This window comes from Nannospalax galili, unplaced genomic scaffold (genome assembly GCF_000622305.1).
Source record: "Nannospalax galili isolate Female #2095 unplaced genomic scaffold, S.galili_v1.0 scaffold424, whole genome shotgun sequence".
Classification (NCBI taxonomy): Eukaryota; Metazoa; Chordata; class Mammalia; order Rodentia; family Spalacidae; genus Nannospalax; species Nannospalax galili.
Genome location: NW_008352334.1, coordinates 114,531 through 135,663, shown reverse-complemented (window position 1 = coordinate 135,663; position 21,133 = coordinate 114,531). Strand labels below are relative to the sequence as shown.

At 39.6% G+C, this 21,133-nt stretch overlaps 1 protein-coding gene across 1 annotated transcript in view; it reads left to right on the top strand.

The window, feature by feature from the left end:
* Rapgef6 (Rap guanine nucleotide exchange factor 6) overlaps positions 1–21,133 on the top strand; it is a 166,205-nt gene that overhangs the window by 46,322 nt on the left and 98,750 nt on the right. The window contains exon 5 of the mRNA XM_008849303.2: positions 10,398–10,467. Coding sequence (XP_008847525.1) covers positions 10,398–10,467 — 70 coding nt within the window. The remainder of the gene's footprint in view (positions 1–10,397; positions 10,468–21,133) is intronic.

Genomic DNA, 21,133 nt, shown 5'->3' with positions numbered 1-21,133 from the left:
ACTTGATTTCAAACCCCAAAACCCAAAAAAAAAAAAAAAAAAAAAAAAAAACAGATAAACCCAGCATGAGGGAGTGGTAGCGGTTGGAATAAACGAGAGGATTCCCTAGGACTTGCTGGCTTTCCAGCTAGCCAAAACAGTAAGTTCTGGGTTCACTAAGAGACATTGTCTCAAATACAAGATACAGAATGCTAGTAGGTGATGCTTAATGTTGACCTCTAGCCTGCACACACAAACATACCACACACAGAAAAATAAAATAAAACAGCAAAACAGATAAACCCAGCATGAGGGAGTGGTAGCGGTTGGAATAAACGAGAGGATTCCCTAGGACTTGCTGGCTTTCCAGCTAGCCAAAACAGTAAGTTCTGGGTTCACTAAGAGACATTGTCTCAAATACAAGATACAGAATGCTAGTAGGTGATGCTTAATGTTGACCTCTAGCCTGCACACACAAACATACCACACACAGAAAAATAAAATAAAACAGCTTTCTCCACAGCAGATGCCCTTGGGTGTGTTTATGTGGATACTGCTTCAAGTTCTGTGCCTGTTCTGAAAGATGGACATCTACATACCCCTTCACAGGCAGACCTCATTGTTACAGGCTTTCCAGTCTTGTTCTTCAAAGTCCCTGACCATTCAGAATCAAAACATTAGTACCTGCCAATGGATCTGTTTAGATCAGTAATAGGGACCATCTGTTAATGTAGATGGACAGTCAAAGAAAAAAATTAATGTCATATAGAAAACTAGAACATATTATATATATATGGATGAAATGATAAAAGACAAAAATTAATGAAAGTTACATTTTTAAGTACAGGATGGACAATCAAATGCATTGCCCCAAGTTCCATTTCCTTTAACCATCCTTTATCAACTTCCCTTAGGTCAATAATCCTTGGTAGTATGTATAGGCAAGCATAACAAGTGCCTTCCTTTTCTCTGTCAGTTTCACAAGAGTTAATTTATGCATGTAGGAATAAAAATGGGAGTCAAGATTACATCTTTGCAAAGATGTAATTGAAACGGCTTTAAATATAAATCGTCTTTTTTCTTAAGGTATTTGGTCAGGAGGATGGAAAGCTAAGTCTAGACTGTAGTAGAAATTACATCTGATTGGCTTTAGATCCTCTTCATCCTGTTTTCTGTTTGTTTGGTTGGTTTTTGTTTTTTTGTTTGTTTGTTGTGGGGTTTTTTGTTTGTTTTTTAAGCAGGATCTCTATGTAGCCCCGACTGGCTTTGAACTCTTGATCCTTTGCTTCAGTCTCCCAGGTGCTGGGATCACAGATGAGTACTCAGTACTCAGTACACCTACACCTGAAGGCTCAGCTTCAGGTGTAGGTATGTGTTGCAGCCAGAGGACTGCCATGGCTGTCATTCCTCAGGAGCCACTGACTCTCTATTTTGAGATGGGGTCTTTTACTAGGACCTGGAGCTTTCCAAGTAGGCCAGTCTGGCCAGTAAGTGCCAGAGATCCATCTAGCTCCCTTGCTTCCCCAACTTTGGGCTACGGTCCTGCCCCACCGCTTGCCTGACTTTATTGTTGCTGTTGGGAATACAAACTCAGGTCCTCATGTTTGCACAGTAGGCATTTAACTGAGCCCATCTCCACAGCCCCACATCTGAAATATAAATGTTTTATTTTTAAATAAATGTAGATTTTTTCTGTAAGTTTGCCTTCAGTTTTCATAGTAAAATCAAACATTGGATCAAGGCAACAAAAGACTTTATTACATTTGGTTTTAAAACAAAATTTAAGGGACTAGAGAGATGACTCAATGGTTAAGAGCACTGGTTACTCTTGCAGAGGACCCAGGTTTCTTCCCAGCACCCACATGATGAATGACAACCATCAATTTCAGTTCCAGAGGATCCAATGCCCTCTTCTGGCCTCTGCAGGCATTGAAACACACATGGTACACTTATATACACTTATACACCTAAAAATAAATTTTTAAAAATTATATTGTATATTCATTTATTCGTTGAAGCATTCCATTGTTTATTCAGCATATAAGCATCAATTATGTGTCTTACCTATATAAGACACTGGCTATGACTGTTACTTTGGTGGGATTTAGAATCACCATGGAAAGAAACATCTAGGCATGTCTGTGAAAAATTATGTAGATTAGATCAAGTGAGGTGGGAAAACCCACCCAAAATGTGGGCTGGACCCATCCTGAATAAAATTGAGAAAGCCAGCTGAGCACCAGCATCCATCCCTCTGCCTCCTGACTAAGAATGCAGTGTGCCAGCTGCCTCCTGCTGCCAGTTCTGCCCTGCCAAGTTGGACTGTATCCCCTAAACTACAAACTCTTCCTGGGATTGCTTCCTTAACAGAGTCTTGATCTCAGCAGTTAGATAGGCAACTAATACACAGTGGCATTTAAGGAAAAGAAGAGACTAATTTTGAATTGTGAATAGTTTTCCCCCTCCCTAAGGACTCCAGTGTGGTGCATTGAAAGAAAACTTTGCTGTGGAGAAGGACTCTTTAAATAAGGAAAATTAAGCTCTGGAGAGACAATGCACTTTAGGCAGAGAGAATATCTCAAGCACTGAGGCCTTGATTCATTTAGGAAGCATTATTATTATTATCATCATCATTATTAATTTTGAGGCAGTCTTACTATGTAGCCAAAGCTGGTGTGAAATTCACATGCATCACCAGGTGTTACCTAAACTCTGCATCCCCTGCTTCTCTTTCTTGAATGCTTGGATTACAGGCCTGTACAGCCGTGCCTGGCTCTGAAAGCATTATTTAATTGCCTGCTGCATGTCAAGTAATGCTAGTGTTTAGAGTCAAGAACTGTGGTAACTCTAAAATAGTGATGCCCATTTTTAGAAGACATCATTTTAATGTAATTTTTTGACAGAGTAATATAGTCATACTGTTAAAAAATAAAGACAATAGTTGGGCATGGTGGCACACGCCTGTAGTCTGAACACTTAGGAGGCAGAGGCAGGCGATCTCTGTGAGTTCAAGGCCAGCTGGGGCTACAGGGAGACCTTGTCTCAAAAAACCGAAAAAAATCAAGACAGTAAAACAAATTTTATTTCCAGTTTTGTTGCCCATATTATTTAACCCATCTGTATAGCTACAACTAGCAACTTTATGTAGTGATGAAAAGTTTTTTGTTTGTTTGTGCCACCTTGCCCTGTTTGTTTTTGTTTGTTTAACCTATCACAGAATTTATGCTGACAGCTCTAAAACAAAATATAGATTAATAAGAGAAAAGCACAAACATTTAGTTAATAGAAGTGTAATGGGGTTTTCCTGCTTGTGATCTGATATTGCTATGTAGTTCAGGTTGACCTTGACTTTGTGATCCTCCTGATTAGCTTTCTACGTGCTGGAATAACAGGCACTTATATGATATTGGAACCTTCAGCGGTGATGGTGCAAAGACCTAGGGAAACTGTAATTCTAATGAAAGCAGGAAATTGACTGTGGAGAAATATGGTTAAACCAAAAGACAAGATAGTAAGGTGAAAGTAACCCAAGAAGGCCTGTTTTCTCCAGATTGTTTTCTGTATCTTTAAATGTCATTCCTTTCCCAAGTGCAAAGTAGGACATCTACATGAGGGTCTTTAGGGGAAGGAAGGTGACTAGAGAGCTATCTTCCTAGGTTATATTTATGGCTTTTCATTTCAGTGACTTCTTTAAGAGGCAAAGGAACTTGAAAGTTGAAAGTTTCTTGCATCATCAGCCCTTCCTGTCTCCTTGAGTTCAAACCCTGCAGCGTGCTGAAGCACCACACTGACACTGGGTGTCCTTCCAATACTTTCTTTATAATCCAAAGAAAACTACATGCGTACTGTTATTTTTCTCATTTGTGACTCATAGAATATTGTTTTGGTCACGTATATTTGAAAAGCCACTTTAAAAAGACTAATAGATAAAGGCCACATTTTACTGTGTTCTCTTTAATCTGTGTATTTTTTGTTGTTGTTGATGTTTCTGAGACAGGGTCTCCCTGTAGCCCCAGCTGGCCTGAAACTTGCTGTGTAGACCAGACTGGTGTCAATCTCGGAGCGATCCGCCTCCCTCTGTCCCAAGTGCACTGGGGTCAAAGGTATGCACCACCACACCTGGCTTAGGTCTATATATTTTGAGCTTATTTTGTAAATGATAGGAAGTACAGCTTTCATTTATCTTTCATCTGTGTATTCTCAATTATTCTGGTTGCATTTCTTGATTAAAAATATCCTTTTCCTCTCATTTGCCTCTGCATCATTAAAATTTCATTGTTGACTAATATTTTAATTTTAATTTTTTTGGTTATTTAGTTGTTTGGGGGTGCTTTGTTTTGTTTAGATGATCTCTCTCTCTCTCTCTCTCTCTCTCTCTCTCTCTCTCTCTCACTGCTTTGCTTAGGCTAACCTAGAGCTACCCAACAAGTGCTTCTTTGGCCTCGGACTCCCAGATGTTGGAACTACAGGGGCCTGCCACTACACCCAGTTGTTTTCTGTATTGGTAGTAGTAACTGCACCATCAGCTGTTACAGCTACTCTAACTTTGTTTAGATTGTTTTGGTTATTCTAGGTTGTTTTAGAAATTTAGTATCAGTTTCCTAATTTTAAAACATGCTTATTAACATTTTGATTGGAAAGGCACTGAATCTCTGTAAGTCAGAATGACATTGTAGCCATTGACTCTTCAATTCGTAAACATCACTCATTCACTTATCTAATTTGTTTGCCAGCATAATGTGTTGAAAATGTTCTGCCTCGCAACCTTATTAAATTCACATATTCACATTGCTGTTTCATAAGTTCTTTTATTATTTTCTACATTAATGATCTGTCATCTGGGATTAGAAAATTTGCCTTCTTCCTAACTAAATTCCCTCACCCCAAAAAATGTAGCCTTGTTTTACTAGAAACTACAGTACAATATTGGAGAGACCTAAAATGAGCAAACATTTGTTCTCAGTCTAAAAGGAAGAGAAATGGAGAGTTGGCAGCTTCCCAGTTTTTACTCAGTTCTTAGCGCTGAGTTTCCCTTAGATATCTTTTATCTAGTTGCCTTGCTGTAATCAGTACTTTCTGGTATGGTTAGTTTTCGTTGTTAGCTTGACACAATCTAGCATCACCTGGGAAGGAAATCTCTGAGGGATTGTCTAGATCTGCTTGGCCTGTGGGGGATTATCATGATTAATTGGAAGACACCCCCCCCAAACTGTGGGTGGCACCATTCCCTGTGCAGAGGCTCTTGGACAGTGTGAGAATGGAGGCATGAACCGAGCACCAGCATGCATGGCATCCATTGCTTTCTATTCCTGATTATGGGTATAGTATGGATAACCCCCTCAGGCTCTGATGAAATAGAGGCAGCCTGGAAGTGTGAGCTGGAATAAAGCCTTCTCCCCTGGGGTTTTTATAACAACTAGAAAAGGAAACGAAGAAAACTTCCTAAATTTTAATTCAACAGCCATGTTTTTTTCTTTTGACATACAGATTAGTTTACATTTCCTACTAATTTATAGAAATGAAATAATGTTGGGGCTGAAGAGATGGCTCAGCAGTTAAGAACACTGACTGTTCTAGCAGAAGACCCAGGTTTGAATCCCAGCACCCACATGGCAGCTAACAACTGTCAATAACTCCAGTTTCAGGGGATCCGACAGCTTCTTCTGTCCTTCTTGGGCATTGCATGACATGGGTGCACTTACCTACATGCAGGCAATACATACATACACATAAAATAAAAATAATAAATTTTTAAAAAATGAAATAATGTTACATAGTTTTTGTACTTAGGTGTTTTCACTTAGCATGTCTATGAGGTTTACCCATGCTTTACCACGGGTCATTTATAGCATATCATTTTTTTTAAATTGTTGTATTGCACCATCTTGGACTGCCATATTCATAGATACTGGTACTATACTATATTATGTATTGTTGTGTATTGATGCTTGAGTAATGTCAGCTGCCTGCAGTAAAAATCCTTGCCTGGTTTCTGATACGTACTGAAATCCTTGTAGTAAATACTGAGAAAAAGTTTTAAAAGATCAACACAGGGCGTCTGGGACTGCTGTTTAGTGGTAGAGTGCTTATAAAAGGCATTGCCGACCTTTTTTTTTTTTTTTTTGTCTTTTTGAGACAGGGTCTCCCTGCATCCCTAGCTGGCCTGGAACTTGCTATGTAGACCAGGCTAGCCTCAAACACACAGAGATTGCCTGCCTCTGCCTCTCCAAGTGCTGGATTAAAGGCATGCGCCACCACACCCGGCCTTATTGCCTACTATTGAAAGGCAAACCAACAAAGGAATTAAATGATAGCCTAAACAACAACAAAAATTGTGTAGTATACCATAAATAATGATAGTAAAAGAGGAATACAGAAGACATGATCCAGACATATTATTCCATATGCAAGGTCAATGCCTGTATAAAGTCAGGACATAACCTTTTAATGCCATTAGTTCAAGCTAAAGAGAAGCTCCTGTTGGGCATCTGTGTGTGTGTGTACATACAGGGGCATTTGTGTGTCCAAGGGCACATGTACATGTGTGCATATGAATGTACAAGCTAGGGGACAATTTCCAGTGTTATTCTGCAGGCCACTATCCATCTTGAGTTTTTATGAGACGGGGTCTCTCTTAGGCCTGGAGCTCACCAAGTAGGCTAGGCTCACTGGCCAGTTAGCCCTGGAAGTCTACTGTGTTTGCTTTTCCAGTGCTGGGAATGCAGATGTGGGTCACCATGCCTGACTACCCCTCCCCATCTTTGAGACACTGTCTTCCTGTAGCCCCAGCTGGCCTGGAACTCACTATGTAGCCCCAGCTGGCTTTGATCTCACAGAGATCCATTGCCTCTGCCTCCGGAGTGCTGGGATTAAGGGTGTGTTCCATCAGTCCAGACTCTAGGCTTTTTTTTTTTTTTAATTGAATTTTTGTGATTTTCATACAATATAGTTTGATGGCATTTGGATCTACTCCCTTCTCCCCCCACTACCCCCAGCCCAATTTAATGAACTCTCATAAATATAATATGGCCTATAGAGTCCCCCAGTGTCTTTCAGTATGTATCCATTCACTGGGCCCACCAAAGAGTCCCATGCCTGTAAGACACTGTTTTCCCCTCCCAGCAGACGTTAATTGCCAGAAGTTCCTTAGGTTGGATTAAGCCCACTTCTCTGGGTCTATGCTGGGATTTTGTCTGGCTTAAGCTTGCATAGGACTTTTTTTTAAATGTGGGTGCTGGGGACTAAACCTAGGTTTTCATGATTACAAGGCTTTACTGACTGAGCCATCTCCCCACATCCTATTTTTAACATCTTTAAATGTAAATGTAGGACAATAAAATCTCTTAGTCCTTCCTTTTCAAATCCAATTTGGAGTTCTCTGGCCTTCTGACTTCCTCTTCCTGCCTATATGCACTCCGTGCTCAGCCTCTCCACAGTCACCTCCATCTGTATCTGGGTTGATGCTATAAATGCTTATCAACACCTACACTAGGTTGTGAGGTCCTCAACAGAAAGAAAATATGGCACAGGGGCACTGGAATGACCACTGCCTTCGGAGAATTTACCACCAGTGAGTGAGCTGAGCAGAAAGCAGAGGTTACAGCACACATAAGAAGCATGAGACATAGAGTTTCTGTAGGCTCAGAGGTTTCGCTGCTGAGTGTCTTCAAACACAAAGAAGCTTCATGTCCTGAGTGGGCTACTGTAAAGCAGGAGACAGAACTTTTAGCTGACTGCTATGAGGCCAGACATGGGCATTGAAGTCAGAAGTCCAGATTGGTGTTCTCAAGAACATACGTGTAAAAATTGTTAACACAGTGATAGTGAATGAACTGTGTCCAGGGAGGTATTTAAAATATTCCATTGCCAGCTTAAGAATCTTCCAAGAATACAAGGTTGGTTGTGCATCTGTAAATCAATTAATAGGACACTGTATTAGTAAAGTGATATGCACATCGCCTGATAATTTAAGCACAGAAAAGTATAGTTTTAATCTTTTCACTTACTCTGACCATTCCCAATTTTTGCTTACAGTGTTTTATTGATCCCACTCCCCCTTTCCCTTCTGTATCATTTTTACTACATTTATTTCATGTGTGTGCCCACATGCCACAGTACACGTGTGGAGGCCAGAGGACAACTTGAAGGAATCAGTTTTCTCCCTCCACCATGTAGGTCCTGAGAATCAAACTCTGGCTGCCAGGCTTGATGGCAAACACCTTTACCTGCTCAGCCATCTTGCTTGCCCTCTCCTCCTTCATTAATTAGCTGGTTATTCTGGCACTGTTTAACAAAGATTATCTTTTCCCATTGAATACCCTGTTACTTTTGTCAAGAGCAGCAATTAGAGCATCCATGTGTGGGGACCCTTTGTTCTTGCCCTGTTTCATTGATGTGTCAAGTTAATCCAATGCTACATTATCTTGAATACTGTTACTCAGTTTGATAATACAGATATTGTGGTTTTATTTTCCAAATTGTTTTAGTTATTTTGGGTTCTTTACACTTACTATATCAGTCTTTCACATCAACTTTGTGGAATTTTATTTTAATTGCATTGAATTTGTACAATTTGGAGAAAATGGCCATTGTTTTATTAATTGGATACCAGACAGTGAATTTTACATAAATGATTCCATCTTCTGTTCTGTTTCTTTAGATAATAATAGACATTGTTCTCATGCTGTACAGTCTAGCTATTTAAAACAAATTTTGTTCTCTAAAATAGATATTATTTTAAACTTTATCTTTCCAGTTGTGTGATCAAGTCTGGCTCTACTTCAGGACTGTGGTGTTATCACTAAAGAAATACATTTTGGAGGACCCTACCAAGTGCCCCATGTGTTAACATGATTTTCTCCCTTTGGCTCTGTTTTTTCTCACGTAGCCACAGTGCGGTACTCCGGATAGTTCCGAAGCTCTCCCAAGTACTTACTTAGGGGCTCTTGCCCTTCTTCTTCTTCTTCCACTCCCTCTCCCTTCCCCGTTCACATTTCTCCATGCCATTGCTGGTGCTCTACTCTGCAAATTTGAAACGTTGAAGCATTTTTTCCCCCAGCTCTTTTCCTCTAGTCCTAGAGCACACACACTCTGGCTTTTCAAACTTACTGACTATATTCAATGGGAATCCCCCAGCAGTTGGATTCAGTAGCTGCTTTTTGTAAAGCGTCGGTAGAGAGTGCCTGGAAGTGGTCGAATGAAGCTGTTATGGGGTTATCTTAGCTGCTTTCCTGAGGATCATACCCCTCTTCTGTGGCGTTTTCAACCACAACACTTGTTTTAAATTTGTAACAAATCGTGTGGGGGGGATTTTTTTTTATTATAATTTTGAGCTTTCTCATAAAAGTAAATGCTACATGTTGCTTTTTAAGCCCTGTTTTCCAGTTCATCAATAAAATTGTATGATTTTTTTTATAAATGACTTTTGTATTGTTTATTTTAGATGACTTTATATTTTATTGCATTGTTAGTTCCCCAATTAGTTAATTTAGAAGCAGTATTTTACTTACAAATTTTTATAATTGATCATTGTACTAAACTTTGAAATATAATGTTTTAGGTTAAATTTAAGTTTATGCTCTGCATATTGTTAATTATGTTTTATGTGATTGACAAGTTCTTTCTCATTTTTCTCTTTTAAAAAAAATTACATCGACGTCATACACACACACACACACACACACACACACAGTGTGGTAGTATGCACTTTTAATCCTGGCATTTGAGTGGCAGAGGCTGGCAAATATCTGAGATTGAGGCCAGCCTGTTCTGCATAGGGAGTTCATGCCAGCTGGGGCTTCAGGGAGACCTGTCTCGAAAAAAAAAGAAAAGTGTTTTAAAAGCTTAGGTTCTATTTGATAATTGCTTTGTGGTTTTGGTTTATTTGGAAGTCTTTTCTCAGAGCAAGCCTACAAAGTACTTGTCTTTTAGTATTGTTCTGGCTATAGTTTTTTTCCAGAGACAGCTAATTACTTGCAATACTTTTTAAAAAAGAAAAAAAAGATAATCTTGGTGTTTAACTGTATTTCTTAAAAGTGAATATATTTCAGTATTTTTATATGTGTTGTCTAATGCAATAGTTACCTTTCTAAAATGTTACATAATTAAAATGCCACTTTTTAATAAGTGAGTTTTGCCTTTAATTCAATCTGGGTAAGTGTTCACAATTTGAGGTTAGGCAAGTAGTCTCTTTAATAACCAATTACGGGAAGTAATTAAGAGCAGAAATTAAAAATTTTCATACAGAACTTTCTTGAAATTTGTTATATTTCATCAATTAGGAGAAAATATCTTCTGGGTTTTTCTTTTTTTAGTAAGAAGATCAGAATTTCTTGATTAATGTCAGGGGGGCTTGTTTTTTTCCTATATTGAAATAACATTACAACTTATGCTAAAGAAACTGTTTTTCTGTTTTATAGTTTTGGTAAGCAGTTTGGAGGAAAAAGAGGATGTGATTGTCTTGTATTAGAACCTTCAGAAATGATTGTGGTAAGACACTGAATTGTTTTTTGATATGCTTCAGTTTCAACTCTAAATTTAATAGACTTTAAATACTTTAGGAGGTCCCTGTCTCATGACCTTTGGAAATGTTTAAGTAGCATTATCAGTGACATCTCCACAGTATGCTAGTCTAATGAGATCTGCATAATGACAAAACTAGTTGACATGTCAGGGTGGGTGGGGGAAATGTCACCAGGTCCCACCTCAAAGTGAAGAACTACAGACAATCAATTGATGCCCATGTAGGGAGAATCCGTTTTCTCCAGAAACTAGCTTCCTGGGCCCTTATCTAATCCCTGAATTAACCAGAAACACAGCTACCCAGAAGCACCCCTAAATAACCTCAGTCCGTCTTGCGTGCGCACTCGTGTGTGGGGCGGGGGGGGGTGGAGTTGGGGGATGTGGAAGGAGTTGGAGTTCTGAGAGGGATAGAAATAATGCAAGGACAATATTCTTGTATGAAATTGTCAAAGATTTTTTAAAGAAAATCAGAGACCAGCTTTATACATTTTTATCTCTAATTCTTGTGATCCTTGAAAGAATATGCAATATAATAGCTAGAGGTCACATGTTCCAAATTCACCTGTTCCACCAGAAAATTAAAATATAGGATGGGGGGTGGGGAGCGGATAGAGAGCAGGCTCGGTGGTTAAGAGCACTGGCTGCTCTTGCAGAGGACCCAGGTTCTGTTTCCAGCAGCCACATGGGGGCTAACAACCATCTATAACTCCAATTTGGGGGAATCCAACACCCTCTTCTGGCCTCTCTTGGCATTGGACAACATGGGTGCACTTACATGCAGGCAAAACACACATAAAGTATACACTCTCTTCATTTTGGTTGGTTGGGGTTTTTTGGTTGTTGTTGTTTTTTTAAAGACCATCATTTTCCGAGTTTTCTTCTTTCCCATTGAATATAGTCAGTAAGTTTGAAACAGCCAGAGTGTGTGTGCTCTAGGACTAGAGGAAAAGAGCTGGAGAAAAACAGGCACATAGAAGTAGATGTGATGGAGACCTCGGTGTTGGTGCTGTTACATTATTGGGGTGCTTATACTTAATGGAGTAATTTTTATCTTTCCTAAAGAGGTCTAGATAGTTTATAAAACTTTGTATCTGTGGTTTGTTTGTTTGTTTGTTTGGTCTTTTTGAGATAGGGTCTCCCTGTAGCTCCAGCTGGCCTAGAACTCACTCACTAGAAAATAATATACACTGAGTGAGTGGACTCAGTCCACTTCATGAAGTGCTTCACTGTCGGCACTTCATGTAAATCATCATGTCTTCTGATTAATGGGAACTGTTAAGAAGGCAAATAACCATTTTATATGAGAACTTAAAACTAGCCCAGTTTGCCAGGTTATAGTATTATAGTCAGATTGACATCTTTAAACTGTCCTCTCATCCTCAGATGGCATCACGCACAACCATGATTTCTTCATAGCTATGTTAAAAACCTAGAGTTTATATTGGCCTTTTTACCACTTCCTTTTACTAAGAGTTTGAATTTGTTAACTTGCATTATCATATAGCTGTTAATTTACACACAAACTTGTTTAAGAATTGGACTTGTGAAATGGCTCAGCAGATCAAAGACTCCCAAGCCTGGTGATCTAAGTTTGATCCCAAGAACCCACATGGTGGAAGGAGAGAACCAACTCTTCAGGTTGTTCTCTGAACTCCACATATGTTGTGACACTTACATATACTATATACACATAAACACACAGTAATACTGTAAAAATGTTTTTCAGTAAATAAAAATTGTGTAAGAATTGTGTACCTGTAACATAAAAAAAAATATATCTAGTTAGAGAGTGGTGGCACATGCCAAATCCTGTCTCAGTAGTAAAGCAAAACACAAGATAACTATTTTTGAGAGACTGTCTGTTTAACATGTCCTTTAACTTCCTGTCTGAAGTTGGATTTCATTATCGTTAGAAGGATTATTTTGTTTTCATTAGCAACTTTTGTTTTGCATTCTTGCCTGTGACATGATTATTATTATTATTTTATTTTTTTTTTTTTTTGGTCTTTTTTAGACAGGGCCTCCCTGTAGCTCCAGTTGCCTGGAACTCACTCTGTAGACCAAGCTGGCCTCGAACTCACAGAGGATCCACCTGCCTCTGCTTCCCAAGTGCTGGGATTAAAGGCGTGCGCCACCACGCCTGGCTTGACAATGATTTTTAAAAAATTTTTATTTTATGTGTATGCGTGTAATGCCTGCATGTACACTGCAAGTGCACTCATGTCATGTCGTGCAGTGCCCATGGAGGACAGAAGAAGCCATCAGATCCCCTGGAACTGGATTTACGGACAGTTGTTAGCGGCCATGTGGGTACTGGGATTTGAATCCAGGTCTTCTGCAAGAACAGCCAGTGTTCTTAACCACTGAGCCATCTCTCCAGCCCCCTGTGACATGATTTTATTGGGTGTTTGTTGTTTTTGCTTTTAAATTTAGCTACTTCCACATAACAAAAGACCAAGAATGGACACTTAGCAGCCTGTCTCCCAATATTTTCTCAATGTCAGACCACTTTTTCCTAATAATGCAGAACTAACTATATGCAAGATAAAAAGGTCTGCATACAAACTGCTCCCACAGCATTCCCACAGCATGACTTTGGAAGACACAGTCCAAACTACAGTCCAAACTTCAAGCATAGGTTAGACGGTTATAGACACTCATTGGTATTGGAACGCATCTAGAGAAATTGAAGCTTTTTTTTTTTTTTTTGGTCTTATTGAGACAGGGTCTCCCTGTAGCCGGAGCTGTCCTGGAACTCACTATGTAGACCAGGCTGGCCTTGAACTCACAGAGATCCGCCTGCCTCTGCCTCCCAAGTGCTGGGACTACAGGTGTGCGCTACCACACCCGGCAAGAAATTGAAGCTTTTGTACATGTGTTGGATGCCTTAGTCAGTTTAGAAAATTAACTTGGCAGTTACTCAAACCATTAAAAATGGAATTACCAGCCGGGCGTTGTGGCGCACACCGACGCCTGTAGTCCCAGCACTCGGGAGGCAGAGGCAGGTGGATCTCTGTGAGTTCAAGGCCAGCCTGGTCTCCAGGACAGCTGGGGCTACAGGGAAACCCTGTCTCAAAAAGACAAAAAAAAAATGGAGTTACCATGTTATTCATTATTTCCACTCTAACACACACACACACACCTGAGATAACTACAAAACATACCTACATAAGATCTTGTACACTAATGTACACATTATTCATGATCTCAAAAAAGTAGAGATACCCTGAATGTCCTTGACCTGAATAGATTGATAACCCTAATGTCTAATGTCCATACGAGGAAATAGTAGTATTCTACCTTAAACAGAGTGAGCCGTTGGTAACTGGTACAGAATGGATGCACCTTGAAAGTACATGCCAAGTCAAAGAAAAGAGACACAAAAGGTCACTGATTATGTGATTTCATTTATAAAAAATATGCACAATATGATGTCACAGACCCTGGGAGACTTCCCTGGTCTACACATCGAATTCTAGGCCAGCCAGAACGACAGAGTAAGACCTTGTCTCAAAAAAGAAAGGAAGAAAAAAATGAACCAGAGTAAATAAAAACAGGATGAAAAATTTGATTAAGATTTAAACACAAAGGTAATCACTAGAGCAAAAATAAGAATCCTTCCTGAGTAACGAGAATTTTTTTTTAACCAAAAAACAAAGAATACGCATCTCAGAAAAATAAATATGATATAAGGTTGAGACCAAAATGTTAGTCATAACAAAGAGAATAAGTCTTGAGACTTCAGTTGACTCCAAAGAAAATATGCTTCAATGCAGTGCTCAACAAAGGACCCAAACATGAATAATTTGAGGAGGTGGCTACAAATAAAGTTTTGGCTAGTGGTGTACTAGACAGATGAAGAAAAAGAACTAGTTCCAAACAAATTACACAGTTGCTGCATAGAAAATACACTGTATATTCAGACATGTGGAATTCTGGTTTTAGCTAAAAATGGGGTCTGAGTGAGAATTACACCATTTAGATTTTAAAAATAATGTACAAGATAGAAATAAATGATACATATAAAACCAGACATTAACATACAGTATAAAAACACTAGACCTAGTGAATGGTGTGTGTAATCATCTCGGTGAATATGTAGCACGATGATTGACAAGAAAGAAAGTGAAGTAAAATATCAGAATAAAGGCACAAAAAAGGCAATACAGGAATGAAAAACGCAGATAATTTTCTTTCATATATGTCAAGAATGGTGCAGCTCATGTTCCCGCAAAAAGGTTAATATAAATTTCAAAAACAGTTATATTCTAGAATAACAGTGTAAATACAAAGGACAGACGGAGTTGGGGGTGCTGGGGAGCTGGCTCAGTGAGTAACATACTTTTCATGTAATCAGGAGGGCATGAGTTTGAATCCCTGGCACTTACATAGAAAGTTGGCTGGCAGCCCTGGCCTCTCCTGTGACCCCAGTGCTAGGAGGCAGAGAGAGGAGGATCCCTAGTGCTCCCAACCAGCCATTCCAGCCTGTCATTGAGCTCCAGGTTCAGGGAAAGACTGACTCAAATAAACAGACAAACTGGGGTTGGCAAGATGGCTTAGCTGGTAAAGGCACCTGCTGCCAGACCTAAATACTAGTGTTCCATCCCTGGAATTCACATGGTAGAAGGAGAGAACTAACTTCACTGGTTTTCCTCTGACCTCCACACATGTCCTGTGCCAGCCACACATGCACACAATAGATAAAATGTAAAAAAGATAAGTCAGGACCTGCAGAGACAGCTAAGTGGTTAGGAGCTCTTGCTGCTCTTACATAGGAATGGAATTCTGTTCCAGTACCTGTTCCAGTACTCAGGTTAGGTGGCTTACAACCCCCTGTAACTAGAGCTCCAGGGGCTGCAATACATTCTTCTCTCCTCAGGAACCCTCAGCTATCTTTGCACTTAGACACATACAGATACGTGCACATTAATAAAAATATTTTTTCTAAAGGTGGAAAGCAATGGAGCAAAACAGCCAACATCAAACTCTGGTCTTTATATATACTCAGTCAGCCCCCCACCCCCACCCCTACCCCACAAAAGTATATGAGGGAAAATATCCTGTGCAAGTAGTAACCAAAATAGAGCTAGCATGTGTTTCCTGTCAGTGTACTTTGATGCAGGGACTATTTAGATTTTCTTTTTTTTAAAATGTGTATGTTTGTATTACCTGCATGTAGGTAAGTGCTCCGTGTCATGCAGTGCCTGCGGAAGACAGAAGAGGCTGTTGGATCCCTTGGAACTGGAGTTACAGACAGTTGTTAGCTGCCATGTGGGTGCTGGGTTTCAAACCCAGGTCTTCTGCAAGAACAATCAGTGTAACTGCTGAGCCATCTCTCCAGCCCCCAAGGCAGGGAGTATTTAATGTAAGAATGGGCTTGCATAATTATAAACATTATTGTATTAAGGTTAAATAATCCTGATGTTTTATGTGCTGAATAAATATGCCTTCAAAATCTATAAAGCAAAAATTGCCAGTCATAAAATGCAACCTAAATGAGCCCACAATCACACAAATGAAGCATACCTCTTAATAGTATCTCCTGAGGATTTAAACCTCTCTTTTCCATGCTTGGCCTAACAGACAAAGGTAGCACTTACAGCCATCAGAAGCAGAATACTGCCTGCTTTCAACTTCTCATAGAATATTGTTTTAAATTGACCATACAGTGATTCATAAGCAAGTCTCAAAAAAAATTGCAGAGTTCCAGGCTGGAGAGATGGCACAGAGCATCAACTGCTCTTGCATAGGACCCAGGTTCAGATCCCAGCACCCACATGGCAGCTAACAACTGTCCATACTCCAGTTCCAGGGGATCCCAGCGCCCTTTTCTGACCTCTGCGGGCATTGCACAACATGGGTACACTTACATACATGCAGGCAATACACTCATACATAAAATAAAGGTAAATAAAACATTTTAAAAAGTAAAAATAGCCAGATGTGGTGGCACACACCTTTAACAGCCAATTTTAGGAACAAAAGACTTTTCAAAATCAAGAAACCGTGTGTGTGTGTGTGTGTGTGTGTGTGTGTGTGTGTGTGTGCGTGCGCGCGCGCGCCCTGCATGTATGTGAGTGCCTTGAAGGTCAGAAGGGGGATGTCAGATCCGATGTTAACTGGAGTTACTGATGGCTGTTAGCCTCCATGTGGGTGCTGGGAACCCAACCTGGTCCTCTGCGAGGGCAGCCAGTGATCTTAACCTCTGAGCCGGCTCTCCAGCCCATCTTAACCTTTTGGACCTTAATATTAAGATGAAATGCTATGAGTCAACTATCTATGTCAAGAAATAAATTGGGAGCACACATACAGAACTCAGGCCAAGAGACAATAAAGGTAAATAGAAAAAAATTTAAAATCAGTGGCATAAAAAACAAGATAGGAGCTGGGCGTGGTGGCGCATGCCTTTAATCCCAGCACTCTGGAGGCAGAGGTAGGCATATCTCTGTGAGTTCAAGGACAGCTGGGGCTACAGGGAGACCCTGTCTCAAAAAGACCCAAAAAAAGTAAAACAAGACAGGAATCGGGAAAGACAAAGGTTGGTTCTCTAAAAATATCAATGAACTTACTTAAAACCCTGGTTAAGTACAAATAAAAAAGGATACAAACGATACTTTGGATCCAATAAACATTTTTAAATGGCTGTGAAGAAATTTTTTTAAAATGCTTAAAGGTAATATGAAGTTTTAGATAATTAAATTTTTTTAACTTTTTAAAAACTTTTTATTTATTAATTTTATGTGTATGCATATATTGCCTGCATGTAGGTAAATGTACCCATGTCGTGCAATGCCCACAAAGGTCAGAAGAGGCTGTCAGATCCCCTGGGACTGGAGTTACGGATAGCTGTTAGCTGCCATGTGGGTGCTGGGATTCGAACCTGGGTCTTCTGCAAGAGTAACCAGTGTTCTTAACTGCTGAGCCATCTCTCCAGCCTCAGATAATGAAATTCTTTTTTTAAAATGCAATTTGTTTTTGAGAAGATTGCTTAGTCTATACTGTGTTTGCCACACAAGCATGAGGACCTGAGTTCAAATCCCAGTAGCCACATACAAAGCCAGGTATGTTGGCATGCCTCTCAAATTCCAGCACTGGAGGAGTGGAAAACAGCACACATGAACCTCTGTACCACAAACAAACATATACACCCAGAAAGTACAGTTTGCCAAATCTGACGACACATGCAGAAATTCTGTGTAAACCAAATATACAGTGAAAACAGTGAGTCTTTATACACCTTGCCATCTACGGATTCTGACCATCGTGAGTTAATGTTTCCAAACATGTGAGAATGAAAGAATACATGAAATCTAACATGAAATAAGACAAATTGAACACTTTTTATGGGCCTAGTATGTGTGTGTGAGTATGCGACATTTATACAAAACAGTAACAACAAGAAGTATGAAATTGGGGGGGTGAAGGTAGTGGAGTGGGAAGAGGTGCTGGAAATATGCAATCTAGTACTTGTGTATGAAATTATCAAAAATTTTAAAATGCATTGCTTATTTTGTGTCTAGTACATTTGAAAGGGTAAAAGTTGAAGAACTGAAAATAAAACCTGAGAAAGAAGAAAACATAATGTTTTGTCTCTTCGCAATAACAGCAGTTCAGAGAGAGAGCCATGATGGCCAACAAAACAATCAGTTTAATACACTGGGAATTATCGGAATAATTCTACCCAGAATTACTGTTTCTAGTGACCTTAAAAGATCATGTTTTGGTCTGGAAGATGACTCAATGGCTAATAGCACTTAACACTCAACCCTTTCCCATACCCATGGTAGGACAGACCAGACCTGATTCCCCAAAGCTATCCTCTGATCTTCATATGTACACAGTAGCATGTTCTCCCCCCCTTCCTCGCTTCCCCCCTTTTTCTTCTTCCCTCCCCCTTCTCACATGCACAATTAGTAAATTTTAAGTAACGACTGTACTTTGTTCATTCCAATGGGATATGTTGTAAGGGCTGAAAGCTGGTGGTCCCATGGTATCAGTGGGCATGGAGGCACACACAAGTTATCCCTACACTTGGGAGGCTGAAGTAGAAGGATCACCATAAGTTTAAAGCTAGCTTGGGCTACAACAGTAAGTTGGAGGCCAGTCTGGGCTACATAGACTGTCTCAAGAGGGAAAACAGTAGTGTTTGTTTTTTGTGTATATGTATTATAGGCACAGTGTTTTAGCTATGTAATATAATATGTGTACATAAATGTATATGTACATAATTCACTAGGAGCCAATGCTGTCTAACCAAGATGTTAGTGGCAACATTGATACTGTTAATTTAAAGCTGTTACAGGTATAGATAACATATGGTTGTATAATATAAAAATAAATTCAATATATTAAGGTGCATTAACTGGATGTATTTAAAATTTATACCTATTTTATGGGGATAGAGAGATGGCAGAGGACCTGGGTTAAAATCCCAGCACCCACATGGGGGCAAACAACCGTCAGTAACTCCAGTTCTAGGGGATCCAACGCCCTCTTCTGAGCTCCAGGAGCATTGCATGACACAGGTGCACTTAGATATATACAGGGTACAATACACTCATCACTCATACACATAAAGTAAAAATGATAAATAAATCTTAAAGAGTCTGTTTAAAATTCATATCTTTTTTTTTTTTTTTTTTGGTCTTTTTGAGACAGGGTCTCCCTGTAGCCCCAGCTGGCCTGAACTTACTATGTAGACCAGGCTGGCCTCAAACTCACAGAAATCTGCCTGCCTCTGCCTCCCGAGTGCTGGGATCAAAGGTGTACACCACCACGCCCAGCCTATACCCATTTTTAATTACTGTAATTAAGGTATGCATATGGAGATGTTTTAGTAACCATGTTATTTTTAGCAGAACAGAGTTGTTATAAAAGATATTAAGTAGTTTTAACAGAAAATGCTGGCGTCAACACATGCCTTCTTTTTCTCAAAGATATTTTCTACTTTGATAATTACCCAGCAAGTACATTTGTTATAGAGCTCATTAAGTACAGTTGTTATATGAATTTTCAAATTAGTAAATGATAAAAATGGATTTTGTGAAGAAATTAAGACTAGCAACTGTGGCCACCCTGCCTTTTGGGAGCACCCATGAAAGGCCATAAAAGACCTGGAGCTCTTCTCTCTGTATAGTTAAAATTACTGGAAATACTGGAACTTTAGTGAGTTTTTTTTTTTTTTTTTTTTTTTAAGCTACATTTTTTAACTTGTGGGGCACCTTTTCAAACACAACGTCTTTTTGAGTGAGACTGCGTATTCCTGTAGCTACAGCCGGCCTGGAACTGACTATGTGGGGACCAGACTGACCTTGATCTCAGAGATCCACCCACCTCTTATCTCCTGGAGTGCTGGGATTAAACACACATGCATGTGCTACCATGCCTAGCCTGTAATGTGTTCTTAAACGTCGGTTTGTTTCAGGAAACAAGTCAGGGAGGGACAAAATACCTTTCGTAGTAACAGTAGACATCTTTTTTCAAGTCCTGAAAATTGAAAAATTACCCAACACAAAGTAGTTTCTCTACTAGAAAGACTGGAAAAATTGAAAATCTGAAGAAAAGTCAGAAAAGGACCAGCATCAGCTTTTTGGAGAAAAATAAGACTGTTGTTAAAATGGGGTTTGAGGAGGGCGCAGATGACTGTGAGTAGTAGTTCCTGCTAGAAGATGATATGCAGACTTAGTAAAGTTGATCAAGGACAGCGAACTCAGGACCTGAGGAGGATCGTTTAGCACATAAGTGAAGTTCAGAACTATTACTCCATTATTTCTTTACCCGAACATTTATATAAGATAACAGTTATAATTATAACAGTTATAATTATATCTATTATTACAATTGATAGAGAGCTGAGGTTATAGGATGTGCTGGACAGCTTTAGTGCCAACTTGACACACCTGGGTTGAGGGAGCCTCAATTGGGGAATTGCCTCCATAGGACTGGCCTGAGGCCATGTCCATGGGACACCTTCTTGATGAGTGATGTGGGAGGGCCCAGCCCACTGTGGGTGGTGCCACCCCTGGACAGGTGGGCTTGTGTTGCATAAGAAAGCAGGCTGAGCAGGGGCCAGGGTAGCAAGCCAGTAAGCAGCATTCCTCCATGGCCTGTACTCCAGCTCCTGCCTCCAGGTTCCTACCCTGAGTTTTCCTACCTTGTGGTCCCAGATGAACTGTGACCCGGGTTATGTAAGCTAAATAAACCCTTTCCTCCCCAAGTTGGTAGTGGTCAGAGTATTTTGTCACAGTAATGAAAAACAAACTAGGACATGGTGAATATCATTTTTTTAACAAATTGAGTTAGTTTATAACAGGTATAGAGCAAGATATGTGTTAGACTATAATTTCTTAACTCTGAAGGCAAAAGAATATTAAAAGTTGTGGCAGTTGTGTCAGAGCTTTATAGTAACTTCAAAGAAGGAAACTTAAGTATAAGAAATTGTGTTAAGAATTTATCACATTTATCAGAGACTTATTGTATTTCTTACAGTGATTTATATCTTTTTGTTCTTTGATACTTTTTTTTTGAGATAGGGTCTCATTGTGTAGACTAGACTTAACTTGAACTCAGAAAGATGTACACCCCACACCTGGCTTTCTGTTTGATTTCTTCTTCTTCTTCTTCTTCTTCTTCT